This window comes from Eschrichtius robustus, chromosome 9 (genome assembly GCF_028021215.1).
Source record: "Eschrichtius robustus isolate mEscRob2 chromosome 9, mEscRob2.pri, whole genome shotgun sequence".
NCBI lineage: Eukaryota > Metazoa > Chordata > Mammalia > Artiodactyla > Eschrichtiidae > Eschrichtius > Eschrichtius robustus.
In genome coordinates, this window is record NC_090832.1 from 32,945,495 (window position 1) to 32,958,870 (window position 13,376).

Sequence of the window (13,376 nt, forward strand, 5' to 3'; positions counted from 1 at the left end):
CATGCTAGTCAAAACACTGGCTTTTGCTTACATGTTCATAAAATTGATTATTCGTGCCAAAAGAGCAACTTTCCTTGTTACCTAAGCAAAGAATGCATGTTTTGATTTATGTGGTGTCTCAGTAGGTTAATCCAAAGAGAATTTTCTCGTTATGTTTTCCTAAGCACAGCATTCTCAGTAAGGACAAAAATAAGCGCCAGTGAAATGAACCTTTTAAAGAATAGCCATGAGGCAGCAGCTCTTCCACAAGTCTACCAAGGAAATGGAAAACAGGCTGTGACTGGTAAGGATTAACATCCCGCCAGATAAAGAGCTTTGAGTGCTGAAAAGAGAACAGCATATTCAGGGAGACTAAGAAAAGCCAGCTGAAAGGGCTGAAAAGAAGGGAATATAGGACACGGGCAGGAGCTGACACTAGTTCTCTGGATCGCATCCCTGACCCAGAGTTATACACAGATCTGCCGGTTATGTCTGATACGTGACAAGGAAATGAACACAACTTCTTTATCAATGCATGGCTTCTAAGCCATGAGGTATACTTCTTCCTCTCTCATTCCAGAAAACAATGAGTCATTCTCCACTATGGTTCCAATTATACGGATAGATTTTTTTTTTTTTTGGATCACATTTCTCCATAACATCTTTCATGACTCTCCCCATAATTTCTCCCTTCATTTAGCAAATACAACACTTCATCTTTGAAAAAAAGACTCCAGAGATAATCACTGAAACTTTGTGAAATGGGTGTGGACCAGCTGAAGGACCCTCAGAGGTCCACAGCACACTTAGGGAAAGGCAGTCTTGATGAATGGCTGGTGCCATCAGGCAGGGGACAGGGCGGTCACCACAGACCTTGCTGTGACAGGCAAACCTCTCTGCTCTCCTAAAGAGATTATGGACATTGTTACAAGGTGGATTTTCTTCCCAGAAGACCAAAAACAAAAAAAATTCTTTGTAAATTTTTCATTGTACCCCCAAAAACATAATGTCAGTATTCACCCATCTTTAAGATTTCTTTTTTTCCTTCATAATTTGAGCAAATTGCCTTTGGTTCAATGAACATCTTGGGGTTGTACAGTAGAGAGGTACATATGTCAAAGTTTCAATATTAGTTACTATTTTGTATCTTATGTTTTAATAAAATTATGTACAGCTTTTATAGGTCCATTAGTCCCTGAGTTCTTTGAAGGCTGGATCTGTGACTAATTCAGGGAGCCGTGCCCTGAGAGTCAGTGAGAGGGGGGTGGTCAAGGGCACAGTTAGACTGGGCACCATTCCTGGCTCCCCCCTCACCAGCAGTCAAGTAGGCAAGTTAGAAAAACCTCTAGAGTGCCATGGTGGCTTCATCAAAAAAATGGAGGAAATAATAGTTCTATATTATAGGGTCGCTTGAAGGTTATCCAATACATGTAAAACAATTAGCGCAAAGCTCAGAGAGAGTAAACAAATGCTCAATAAATCTTACTGAAAAAAAAAAAAACCCGCTGCTCAAAAATATTTACTAAATGAAAGAATTTATAGATATATAATGGAAATTTAGCACACTAATGAGTTTTTGGACTTATATACAGTAGTCACTCCCTACCCGTGGTTTTGCTTTCTGTGGTTTCACTTATCTGAGGTCAACCAAGGTACGAAAATATTAAACGAAAAATTCCAGAAGTAAACAATTCATAGGTTTTAAACTGTGCGCCATTCTGAGTAGCGTGATGAAATCTCACGCTGTCCCACTCTGACCTGCCAGGGAGCAAATCACCCCTTAGTCCAGTGTATCCCGCCCGTTAGTCACTTAGTAGCCACCCGGGTTATCAGATCCACTGTCGAGGTATCACAGTGCTTGTGTTAAGTCACCCTTACTGTACTTAATAACAGCCCAAAGTGCAACAGTAGTGATGTTGGCAATCCAGGTACCCCAAAGGGAAGCCGTGAAGCGCTTCCTTAGGTGAAAAAGTGACAGTTCTCGACCTCGCGAAGAAAGGAAAAAATCATATGCTGAGGTTGCTAAACTCTACAGTAAGAACGAATCTTCTATCTGTGAAATTTTGAAGAAAGAAAAAGAAATTCGTGTTAGTACTGCTGTCGCACCTCAAACTGCGAAAGTTACTGTGTAATAAGCACTGAGTTAAAATGGAAAAGGCATTAAATTTGTACAATGAGCTATTTAGAGAGAGAGAGACCACATTCACATAACTTTTATTATAATACATTGTTATAATTGTTCTATTTTACTATTATTGTTGCCAATCTCTTACTCTGCCTAATTTATAAATTAAATTTTATCACAGGTATGTATGTATAGGAAAAAACATAGTACATATAGGGTTCGGTACTATCTGAGGTTTCAGGCATCCACTGGGGATCTTGGAACATATCTCCCACAGGGATAAGGGGGGTAAGGGAGATACTACTGTAATGCCTAAAAGTAATCCAGCTGCTTTCACTTGCCAATACTGAATCACTTCTAAGAGGCAGTATTTTTATGTTCCTTTAATCATACAACTTTTGGTGTGCAGTCATACAAGCCATGAAAAGGATTTTTAAATGGATATTTGCAAATGGAATCATTACTCTGTCTATGCACAGACTTTTACTCTGGAACACACTGAACCCCATAAAAAAACTTGGCAGGAGTGCTGCAAAAGGAAGATCAGCAGCATTTGAGGCTGCAGAGATTTAAGAAAGAGGAAATTATATAAAGATAAAATAATCACACCAATTTAACAATTCCTATTAATTCTTAGAGGAACAGGTAGTAAAATCTTCAGATTTTTTAAAGACCTAGATTCACAACCTGTATAAACTAGGTAAACAAGGAATCATTTTTATTACTGGGCCATCCAATTAACATACAGTTAGAATACTTATACTGACAAATTATTATTTTAATATGTACGTGAATTAGGTGATGCCTCTGTCCTCTAAAAATCCCAGTTAAATCACAGAAATTTCTTACTATTTCAGTAATATTTTAGCGTGTCTACAAAGACCCCAAATTGCCTAAACAATACATTCAATTTCAAATGTACAAATTTGGTTTCTTTCTTTTAAGTTACTCAGATGTGAGAGAAAAATATTGAAAAACTCTTTATTTTTGACAATGTATTCTGATGTTTGTCTATTTATATTTGTGCCTTTTGTGATCTTTGCTGCTAATCTACAATAATCTCACCTCTCGTTATTCAAATTGTTGAGTCACCTAATCATAGAATATTCTACCAAACAAATACTTTCAACAAGGCCTGCCCTCTTCTCATTATTAATAGTCAACCCAAAATGACTATCTCAGAAGTTCAGTATCTATAAAACTAATCAGGTTGCCAAGAAAAGCCAAGTACCTAGAGTAAATCTATTTCAAATCATGAACGCATTCTTTCCCAGGCAAATTTAACTACAGATACACTCTTCATTTTTACATGGTCACCATGGTAACCACATTTCCTACAGATCTGAATGCAGAATTAGTTAATATCTATTTAGTATACATAGAAATCATTATCTTCCACATACAAGGGACAGGAGGGACAGGCACCCTCTGACCACATAAGGAATCTCTACCTGAGTGGCAGCACCACATACCTGTGAGGGCCCAGGTGTCTTGCTCTCTTAAAATGGCCAATCCCTTTACATCCTGGGGTTGAGCATCCACCGTGTTCCGAGGCTTCCATTAATTCTAAGGGGCCTATTAAAAAGCCAAAAAAAAAAAAAAAAAAAAGCAAAAATTTAAGGCTATAAGAGTCAAATGTCTTGGATCAGAATAGAGAAAAAAAATCCAATTTTTCAATCAACATGTATAAACAGAAAAAGAAGGTCCTACAAAATTAAAAATATGTTTAAAGTCTCTACTTCTAAAGGTTTTCCCCTAGGACTTTGTTCACACTTCAACAGTGAAATGGTAACCTTTGATCCAACCCTCTTTCAAAATGTCACAAATTCCAGAGATATCGAAATCTAAAATAATGAGATGATTCTAAACATTGTGATCAAGTAAATAACATAATTAATATATGAATACCTGCACACTGTGAAAACTTCAGAGAATACACCAGAATACAGAAGAACAGTTACAGATCCCCTTCAAGCAACTCCCCTCACATTTCATTCCTTTTCCTGACTAATCATGTTAATGCGTAAGCTTCCTAGATGTTCCAAGCATTCCCACATGTATCTACATTTGTATCTATACATGTATCAAGTTTTTGGTTTTGTTTTATTTTGCCACATAAAAGGCACAACATAGATATGTACGATTCTGAAACATTCTTCTTTGGTCTTTAACTTCATGTCTTATAAATCTTTCCATCTCAATAGTAATATTTTTATGACTGTTGCATTGTAGCTGTAGCATGAGTGCACCATAATTTATTTAACCAATATTTGTTTCCAAGGTTTATTATTTTAAACATACTGTAACCGATACCATGTCTGTGCATTCTGGTGCCCTTATGTAGCTTCTATGTGGCATCCAGAAGTGAAGCCACCAGGTGGGGAAGGCATGTTAAATTTTTAAGAAACCCGACAATAATGTATTTGCTACATTTTTCTTTCTACAATGTATTTATTTTCCTCCAAAACTGAGATCTGGTATGTCAAGTTCTCAGTGTACCTTTTTAAAAAAATTGAATTTAACTGAAATTTTTATTGAGGTGACTGCAGCTTTGCATGCAGTTGTAAGTAATAATACACAGGGAGATCCCTTCTACACTTTGTCCAGTTTTTCCCAATGGTACTATTTTGCAAAACTACAGTATAAAATCACTATTAGTATATTGACATTGATACATTAAATTTTGATAGTCTGACAAATTGTCTTCCAAAATTTAGTACTAGTTTTAAAAGATGATGATACTGTTAAATAAACGAAAGTCTAGAAACACTCTACTTTTTCAAATATTAAATTTTTTCTTTTATGTATTTTTGACTATCAGGTAACTAAAAATGCAGTTAAGAGGCAAAAGGATTAACCAAAGAAGAAATGTACAGTAGAGAAGTATTGGGTTGGCCAAAAGGTTTGTTCGGTTTTTCCCATAAGATGGCTCTAGTAGTACTTAGTTGTCTTTAACTTATTTCAAAACAAGTTTGTTAGATTTTATGTGACAGCTGTCATATTAGCATGCATTTAAAAAAAGACTTATCAGAATTGGTGAATTTTTGTGTAGCCATTTTAATACTGAAGATGGAAGAAAAAAAGCAACACTTTTGGCATATTATGCTTTATTATTTCAAGAAAGGTAAAGCGCAACCAAAATGCAAAAAAAGATTTGTGCAGTGTATGGAGAAAGTGCTGTGACTGATCGAACATGTCAAAAGTGGTTTGTGAGGTTTCGGGCTGGAGATTTCTCACTGGACGATGCTCCGTGAGACCAGTTGAAGCTGACAGCGATCAAATCGAGACATTAACTGAGAACAATCAACATTATACCAGGTGGGAGATAGCTGACATACCCAAAATATCAACTATCAAATCAAGCACTGAAAATCATTTGCACCAGCTTGGTTATGTTTATCGCTTTGATGTTTGGGCTCCACATAAGTTAAGCGAAAAAAACCTTCTTGACCATATTTCTGCATGTGATTCTCTTCTTAAACGTAATGAAAACATTCCGTTTTTAAAACAAACTGTGATAGGTGATGAAAAGTGGATACTGTACAATAATGTGGAACGGAAGAGATCGTGGGGCAAGCGAAATGAACCACCACCAACCACACCAAGGGCCAGTCTTCATCCAAAGAAGGTGATGTTGTGTATATGGTGGGGTTGGAAGGGACTCCTCTATTGTGAGCTCCTTCTGGAAAACCAAATGATTAATTTCGACAAGTACTGCCCCCAATTAGACCAACTGAAAGCAGCACTCGATGAAAAGCATCCAGAATTAGTCAACAGAAAACACATAATCTTCCATCAGGATAACGCAAGACCGCATGTTTCTTTGATGACCAGGCAAAAACTGTTACATCTTGGCTGGGAAGTTCTGATTCATCTGCTGTATTCACCAGACATTGCACCTTTGGATTTCCATTTTTTAGGTCTTTACAAAATTCTCTTAATGGAAAAAATTTCAATTTACTGGAAGACTGTAAAAGGCACCTGGAACAGTTCTTTGCTCAAAAAGATAATTAAGTTTTGGAAAGATTGAATTATGAAGTTGCCTGAAAAATGGCAGAAGGTAGTGGAAAAAAAGGGTGAATATGTTGTCAATAAAGTTCTTGGTGAAAATGAAGAATGTGTCTTTTATTTTTACTTAAAAACTGAAGGCACTTTTTGGCCAATCCAATAGAACGAGAAGGTAGAGGAAAAGAAAATATTAAGCACACTACACAAGGAAATGGAAACATTTCTTTAGGTTATCACCGTGTCTCTTACTCAAAGGAGGCTGAAGAGGATGCCCGGTTTTTGAACACCAACCGACAGGGTGAATATCAGGAGAATCTGCATCTATCCAGTAATCATAGCAACTATTCCAGCCATCAAAGTGAACCTGGATAACAAAAAGAAATTAATAGTATAATTTAGGTCACGAGAATTCCTACAGTAAAAGTTTTGCCCACCATAACCATCTTCATTCTCTTCTAACTTATATAGTACATTTAATATCCAGATAAATTGTTTTAATTATTCAAATTACTTCATCCCAGTATGAGAAAAGAGGTACTGTTGAACTACCTTCGACATATTATCTAACCATAATTAAATGTCTTGCCAAGGGCACTTTTTGGGTAATACTTCTACAGACATATTACATGTATCTCCCACTACTATAAGCAGTTTGAGTACCTAACATCTTCATACGAGCAACACTAAACACCCAATAAATATTACTGAGTAATGAATAAATCAGGGAAGGGAGGGAGGAGGAAGGGAGAGTAGAGAGGCAAGACCTTTCATATAAATGTCAAGTCTCCTAGAATTATGCTAAAAAAGACATAAAAAAATTCAGTGGATGGACACCCAATTTACAAAATATGCCTCCATCAAATGCATTTTAAAATATTTTTCTCATAAATAATTACAATATCTCTCAAAGAGATTTTACAGAGTGGTCAGGGCTACCAACTTTATTGGCCACCATGTAAAAGGGCAGTTAGTCTTTCAGGCATGGTTACCAAGGATCAGCTACATATCTTTCAAGTATCACATATTTTTTATCTTTTAGAAGGAAAGGATATACTAAAATGTTATATTTTATTTTAGATCAAGTTTGCCAGCTAGATTTCCTTCTTAAAGTCTATGAATCTCTTACTACTAAAAACACAATAGATGCCAGATGGATAAAAAATCCAAACATTGAAAACTGAATAAAAGTTCTAGAAGAAAGCATACATTAATATATTTATCTTGGAGTGCAGTAGCCTTTGTAAGCAAGACACCAAACTCAAAAGCCATAAAAGAAAAGATGGATCAATTTGAGTACATCAAAATTTAAATCTTCACAATGGCAAATATTGCTGCTGGCAAGATGGAAAACCCAAAAGAAACCTGAAAAACACATCTGTTAACATGTGACAATGTACTTCGTTCCTTAATTTGTAAAAACACCATATATCAGTATAAAAAGATGAAAAATCCAACAGAAAAGATGGAAAAGATACAAATGGCTCATAAACAAGAAAATAACTTGTTAGTAAACACGTGAAAAGACAATCAATTTTACTTATAACTAAAAAACTACAAATTAAAATCACAGGATGAAATTCTTCTCCTTTCAACCTGCCAAAATATTCCATTTTGGTGACTTCTAGAGCTGATAAGTATGAGAATAAATGGACGTTCTCATAGACCATTGACAGGAGTCTTGACTGGTGAGATATTTCTGGAGAGTTATTTGGCAATAATGGATCAACAGTTAAAATATATCATCTTTGACTTGATAATCTAAATAACTCAACTCATTGTTGTAGTAGAAAGCAACCAGAGTGTCTACCATCAGGAGACTGCTTAAATAAATTATGGTATATTTATGTGATGGAATAGTACAGAGTTATTAAGGTATGTATATATGGGTTCAATATAATGTCCATTGCAATGACTCCACTTTCTCAAGCTTAGAAATTAATTAATCCTAGAATTAAATCCCACAGAATTCCACACCTGCAAGAAATCATGGATAATATTTTAAAGAGGAGAAAAGATCACAGAGCTAGTTAGGAGGAGTAAGAGGCTAAAATTTATGGATCCAAGATAAACTTGTTCATCATTCACATACATTGCATATAAAAGCAGCACTTAAAGAAAGAAAGCTGTTTAACTTGAAACAACCCTTTCCTTTCCTCTGATCAAATATAATGTTCAAATAACACAGAATGATATTCATGGTAATTTTCTAAAGTTTATGCTATCAATGCCACCAATAAATGAGCAGTCATAATTCACAGCATTATAGTTAAGTTTTAAGCATTCTAATTCTCAACTAATCATCAAGTGATAATGTTCTATTTTACTGGATACACGAAACTCTTATGTTTTGTCATCTTGCTATTCCTGAATTTCACTTCTTCTATACTGGAATCAATGTTCCCATAACTCATGTTCCATTTGTTAAATTTTACAAAATTTAGCTATCTTCCTATAGCAAACAAACTCAATCCAGCAAGTGGTTCTCCAACCTGGATATACACTAGAATTACTCATGATTATTGAAAAGAAGAAGAAAAAAAAATACAAAAATGGCTGAGCCCACCAAGGAGGTTCTGAACTTATAGGTATAGCTTGGGTTCTGTGAACCTATATGTTTACTTAACTTCTCAGTAACTCTGCTGTGCACTCAGAATTGAGTCCCACTGATACTAAACAGGACACTACTGTACAGCAATATAGACTCCAAAAATCTTAATATCATCATAAATAAAAAGGTTCTTTTAAAAATTTCCTCCCATATACCTTCAAGAATATGTTGGAGCTACTATATCTGGTGATACCATAACCCCTTCCTACTTTTCATTAAAACTGACATCTCAGTTTGGCAATGAAAAGTCATCTATCTTAGATGACAGATATACCTTAGTTACTGTAAATAAGTCTAACATCTCCTACAAACTAGGTTGGCCGGCAATCAGGAGAATCTTAGTACTTTAAGGGTAAATTTCAGCATTAAAATTTAATTTAGATATTATGAACAGAGGTAACAATACAATTCTCTAAGTAGCAAATGCACTTAAAAACTGCTACCTAATCATTTATATGTGGAATCTAAAAAATAATACAAATGAATATATATGCAAAACAGAAAGATACCCACAGATATAGAAAGCAAACTAGTGGTTACCAGAGGGGAGAGAGAAGGGGGAAAGAACAAATTAGGGGTATGGGATTAACAGATGTAAACTACTATGTATAAAATAGATAAGCGACAAGGATATATTGTACAGCACAGGGAATTATAGCCATTACTTGTAATAACTTTTAATGGAGTATAATCTGCAAAAATACTGAATCACTACACTGTACACCTGAAACTAATAAAATATTGTAAGTCAAGTATACTTCAATTAAAAAACTGCTATCTGAAATTATGTGAACATTAATAATATATACAAAATTAATATTAACCCTAATTAATATTCTTACTCTGGAAGCCCAGATGAAATAAATTTATTAAAGTTTATATAATTTCATTTCATCTTTACTATTTCAGTCCCTGGCACATTAAGAGGCTTTAAACAAACAAAAAATCAGACATTCTAGTAATGGTAACTGATAGCTTTTCTCTTGCTGGGTCCTATATTGAAATGAAATCAAATGCCTGACAAAGAGCAAGAGAGGAAGATAAACAAACATACCACACAAAATATTTAAACATTGTACAGAACATAAAAAGACATCCAAAAATATTTATAATAGAAATGTCCCAGTATAAAAACAGTTAAACATAAAAGCAACTCAGCAACAAGGCTGAATTTAATTAAAATTCTAAAGAAAATAGACTATTACATATCAAAGCATAGTACAGATGATTTAACTTACACATATTTAAAATTATAGTTTAGAAAACTGAATACATTTTTTAACCTAGGAGTGTAATTTGGACCCTTTATAAAAACTTAATACTCGTTATTGAAAATTTCAAGATTAAGACAGATAATATTTTTAGAAAGCACACTATTTCTTTTTTAAAAAAATGATTTGGTTGTATTTTCTGTTCAGGTAAAAGGCAACTCAGTAAAACACATTTTAGACCCAGGTGCTTATTTCTGCTCTCTTCTGAAATGAAAGTTATGTTTGAAAAGGTATAAACCCAGAAGGACAAATGGAGAAGGAAAGTAGCTGATAGGTGAAAAGTGGTGATGATGTATGTGGAGGGCAGAAGCAGATGAGGGAATGCTGACCCACTGGTAGAGAGTGGGTGGGTTGCAACCCAGATGCCTAGAGAGGGAATGCAGGCCCAGAGTGAACTGGCTCACACTGCAGAACCCAGAAGGACTCACTATGGAGGCAGCAGGTATGTGAGGAGGTCTGGAAAATGACAGCATTGGCTCAAACTCTGAATATGGAGTGGTTAGACCTCTAGGTCTGATCCTCTATGCCACCCACCAAAGTAACTGCCCCTTCAGCAACCCTGCAAGAGTAGAGGCTTACTTTCTAGAGACATAAGCATGGAGGTTTTAAACTCCAGGACAATGGTGACGGGCCAGACAGAAAGCACAGGGACTGAGTGAGAGCCTGTATCCTCCAACCCCATCCTTCTCCCTGCCTCACACAGCGGCCACCAAGTTTGCCCCTCCCTAGGGAGGAGACTAGAAGAAACGGAAAGGCTCTAGACCAAGAACCCAGATGCTGAAGAATGGGGACCTCCCTATGAAAAAGGTGGCTCTCTGCTCTCTTTTCCCACATGAAGCCCAACAGCCAATAACGCCCACCTTATTGACTAAAAACAACTAATGTTGAGCGCCTTTTCTTACTGTGAACAGCCAATCAAGGACTTGACATTTGAAGAGAGGCTCTAATGTGAAAGCAGAAGGCAAACTAACTCAAAGAGGAATTTAGAGAAAATAAAAGGAAGCAGAAGGAAAACTATCACTGGTGTCCTCAGATAAGAAACAATATTGCTTCAGGAAATAAAAAGAGGATGCCATTTTGAAAGGGGGCAAGGGAGAAGACTAGAAAATAAGAAAAAACTCTTGAAAATTAAAAAAAAACATAGTTGTAATTAAAAATGTAATACAGGATTTAAAAAATAGAGTGGATATCTCTAAGCAAGTAGAAAAAAAAATCAGAGAAGCATAAGAAAGAAAATATAAGAAAATTAGGGGGTCCATCCCAGAGGTTTAATACCAGAGTAGCAGGACTTGCAAAAGAGAACAGTGAGAGAGAAGGAAGTCATCAAAGCAATAATGTAAGAACATTTCTAAAAACCAAAGGATATGAAACTCCACAGTGAAAGGGTATTAGTGCCCTGCATGATAAATGAAAAAAGACCCTCACACCAAGGCACGTCACCACAAAACATCAGAATATCAGGGACAAAGATGGTCTTGAGAGTTTCCAGAGAGAAAAGGTACATCACCCAGAGAGAAGGAACCCAATGGCCTTGGATGTCTCAAAAACCAGCACTTGACATGGGAAGACAGCAGAACAATGCTTGTAGTTTCTGAGGGGAAATGATTCTCTACCCCATCACAGTATGAATCAAATGAAAGGCTAGTATATTGACATTTTCAGATATGCAAAGAGTCGAAAAATATGCTTTTCATACATCCTTCCTCAGTAAGTTACAAAAAATTCGTTTCAGCAAGGTAAGAGAGTATACAAAGAAATACAAAGCAGGAGACTCAGGAAAAATGAATATACAATATAGTGTGTTGGCAAAGAGGCGTCTCAGGATGAAAGCTGTGTGTGAGGCTGAGAGAGTAAACACGCTGATCAGAATAGGTGGCTGTTAAGCTGTGGGAAGAAGGGTCCAGGAAAAAAAGAAAGATATAGATGCAAGATTCAAAAATACACTTGAGCTTTTCGACCAAAAGACTTGTCAGATTTATTGGAGCATTTGTTAAAATCTAGTAAGAACACAGACAATTTAAAATCAAAATACAGATTAATTACTGACTCTAGGAAAAACAAAGTATCAAAGAAAAAGACTCCTCTGCTCAGCAGTGAACAAGATTTGTTTACGACAATAAACATGGAAGAGTAAAAAAAAAAAAGAACAAACACTGTGAAATAATTACCGAAAGGATAAGGGGAAGGGAAGGATGACAAGATCTAAATCCTGAACTACCAAAAGAGGAAGGAAATAAATATATTTAAAATTGATGGATTCAGAAATAGCAGAATGCAGCTATTATTTTTTTAAACTGCAGATCAAATGTCATAAGCAACAGCCAAAAGAGTTGAAAGTTCTTGCCTCTGGGGAACCAGACCTGGCGGTGGGGATGGAGAGGGCAGAACAACCTTACGTTCTGTCACAAAAACATAAAAGACGAGCAAAAATATTCTTGTCATTTTTCTTCAACAGCAAAATATACTAGGTTTAAAAAAATTTAACTGTAATAACTCAGTGTGAAATATTATGTATTACGTAACTTAAAAAGTTGATTTTATTTAACTTAAGAGTTGATTTTTATCCTTGAGAAACTTAAAATATTACACTACACTAATGACTTCATCTCTATTTTCCGCTTTCTTGTCCTTCCTGAAAAAGAAAAAATAAGCGTTCTTGCTATATCATCTCCCATATTATTAGAAAAACTTCTACTGTTGAAAGTGTCCTGTATTTTCACAAGTCTCTGATGAATCCTCAGACTGAGTTACTGTCACCTGTTCACTAACCTTTTGTGGACTTCATAAAAAAACAGATATTTGTCCACTGGTTTATGTTTAGCTATGAAATTCATTCCAGTAATTATAAAAGATGATTGTCAACTATATACCTCATTACCCAGTTCTTTTTTGTGTATTAAAGATTGACCCGGATGTTGTACTGGAAAGAGAATTCAGCCAGAAGCAAAAAGAGCTGCTTTTCTCATTAACTAACTGAACCATCCACTTTAGAGTATTTGACCCCTCTGGACCAAAATCACAAAAGTAATATGTGTTCCTGAAACCAGTTAATTAAAAAGAAAAACCTAATCACTTATAATCTTAACAGAAAATCACTGTCATTATTTTGCTTTGTTTATTTCCATAACTGCTTATGTATGGGTGTGTGTATATATATATATATACACACACACACACATATATATACACATACATATATATATTCTTTTAAAAGACAATACCAGACATTATATATAGTATTAAACCCGAATTTCTCACTTGCCAAAATTAAATATTCTTCTAAAATATGAAACAGCATGTAGACGTACAGTCATTTATTTTTACCCATCTCCCACTCTGCTTATTCCCAATGTTAAATACCATAAACCACTGGCTCTGTTATATC

General features: G+C 35.3%; 1 protein-coding gene across 5 annotated transcripts in view; it reads right to left on the reverse strand.

Moving 5' to 3' along the window:
• The window catches only part of L3MBTL3 (L3MBTL histone methyl-lysine binding protein 3), a 120,045-nt gene that overhangs the window by 37,333 nt on the left and 69,336 nt on the right, over positions 1-13,376 (reverse strand). For all 5 annotated transcript variants that reach the window (XM_068550768.1, XM_068550766.1, XM_068550767.1 and 2 more), the window contains 2 exons: positions 6,362-6,476; positions 3,577-3,679 (listed from right to left, as the gene is read on the reverse strand). In XM_068550768.1, the coding sequence (XP_068406869.1) occupies positions 3,577-3,679; positions 6,362-6,476 (218 nt within the window). The remainder of the gene's footprint in view (positions 1-3,576; positions 3,680-6,361; positions 6,477-13,376) is intronic.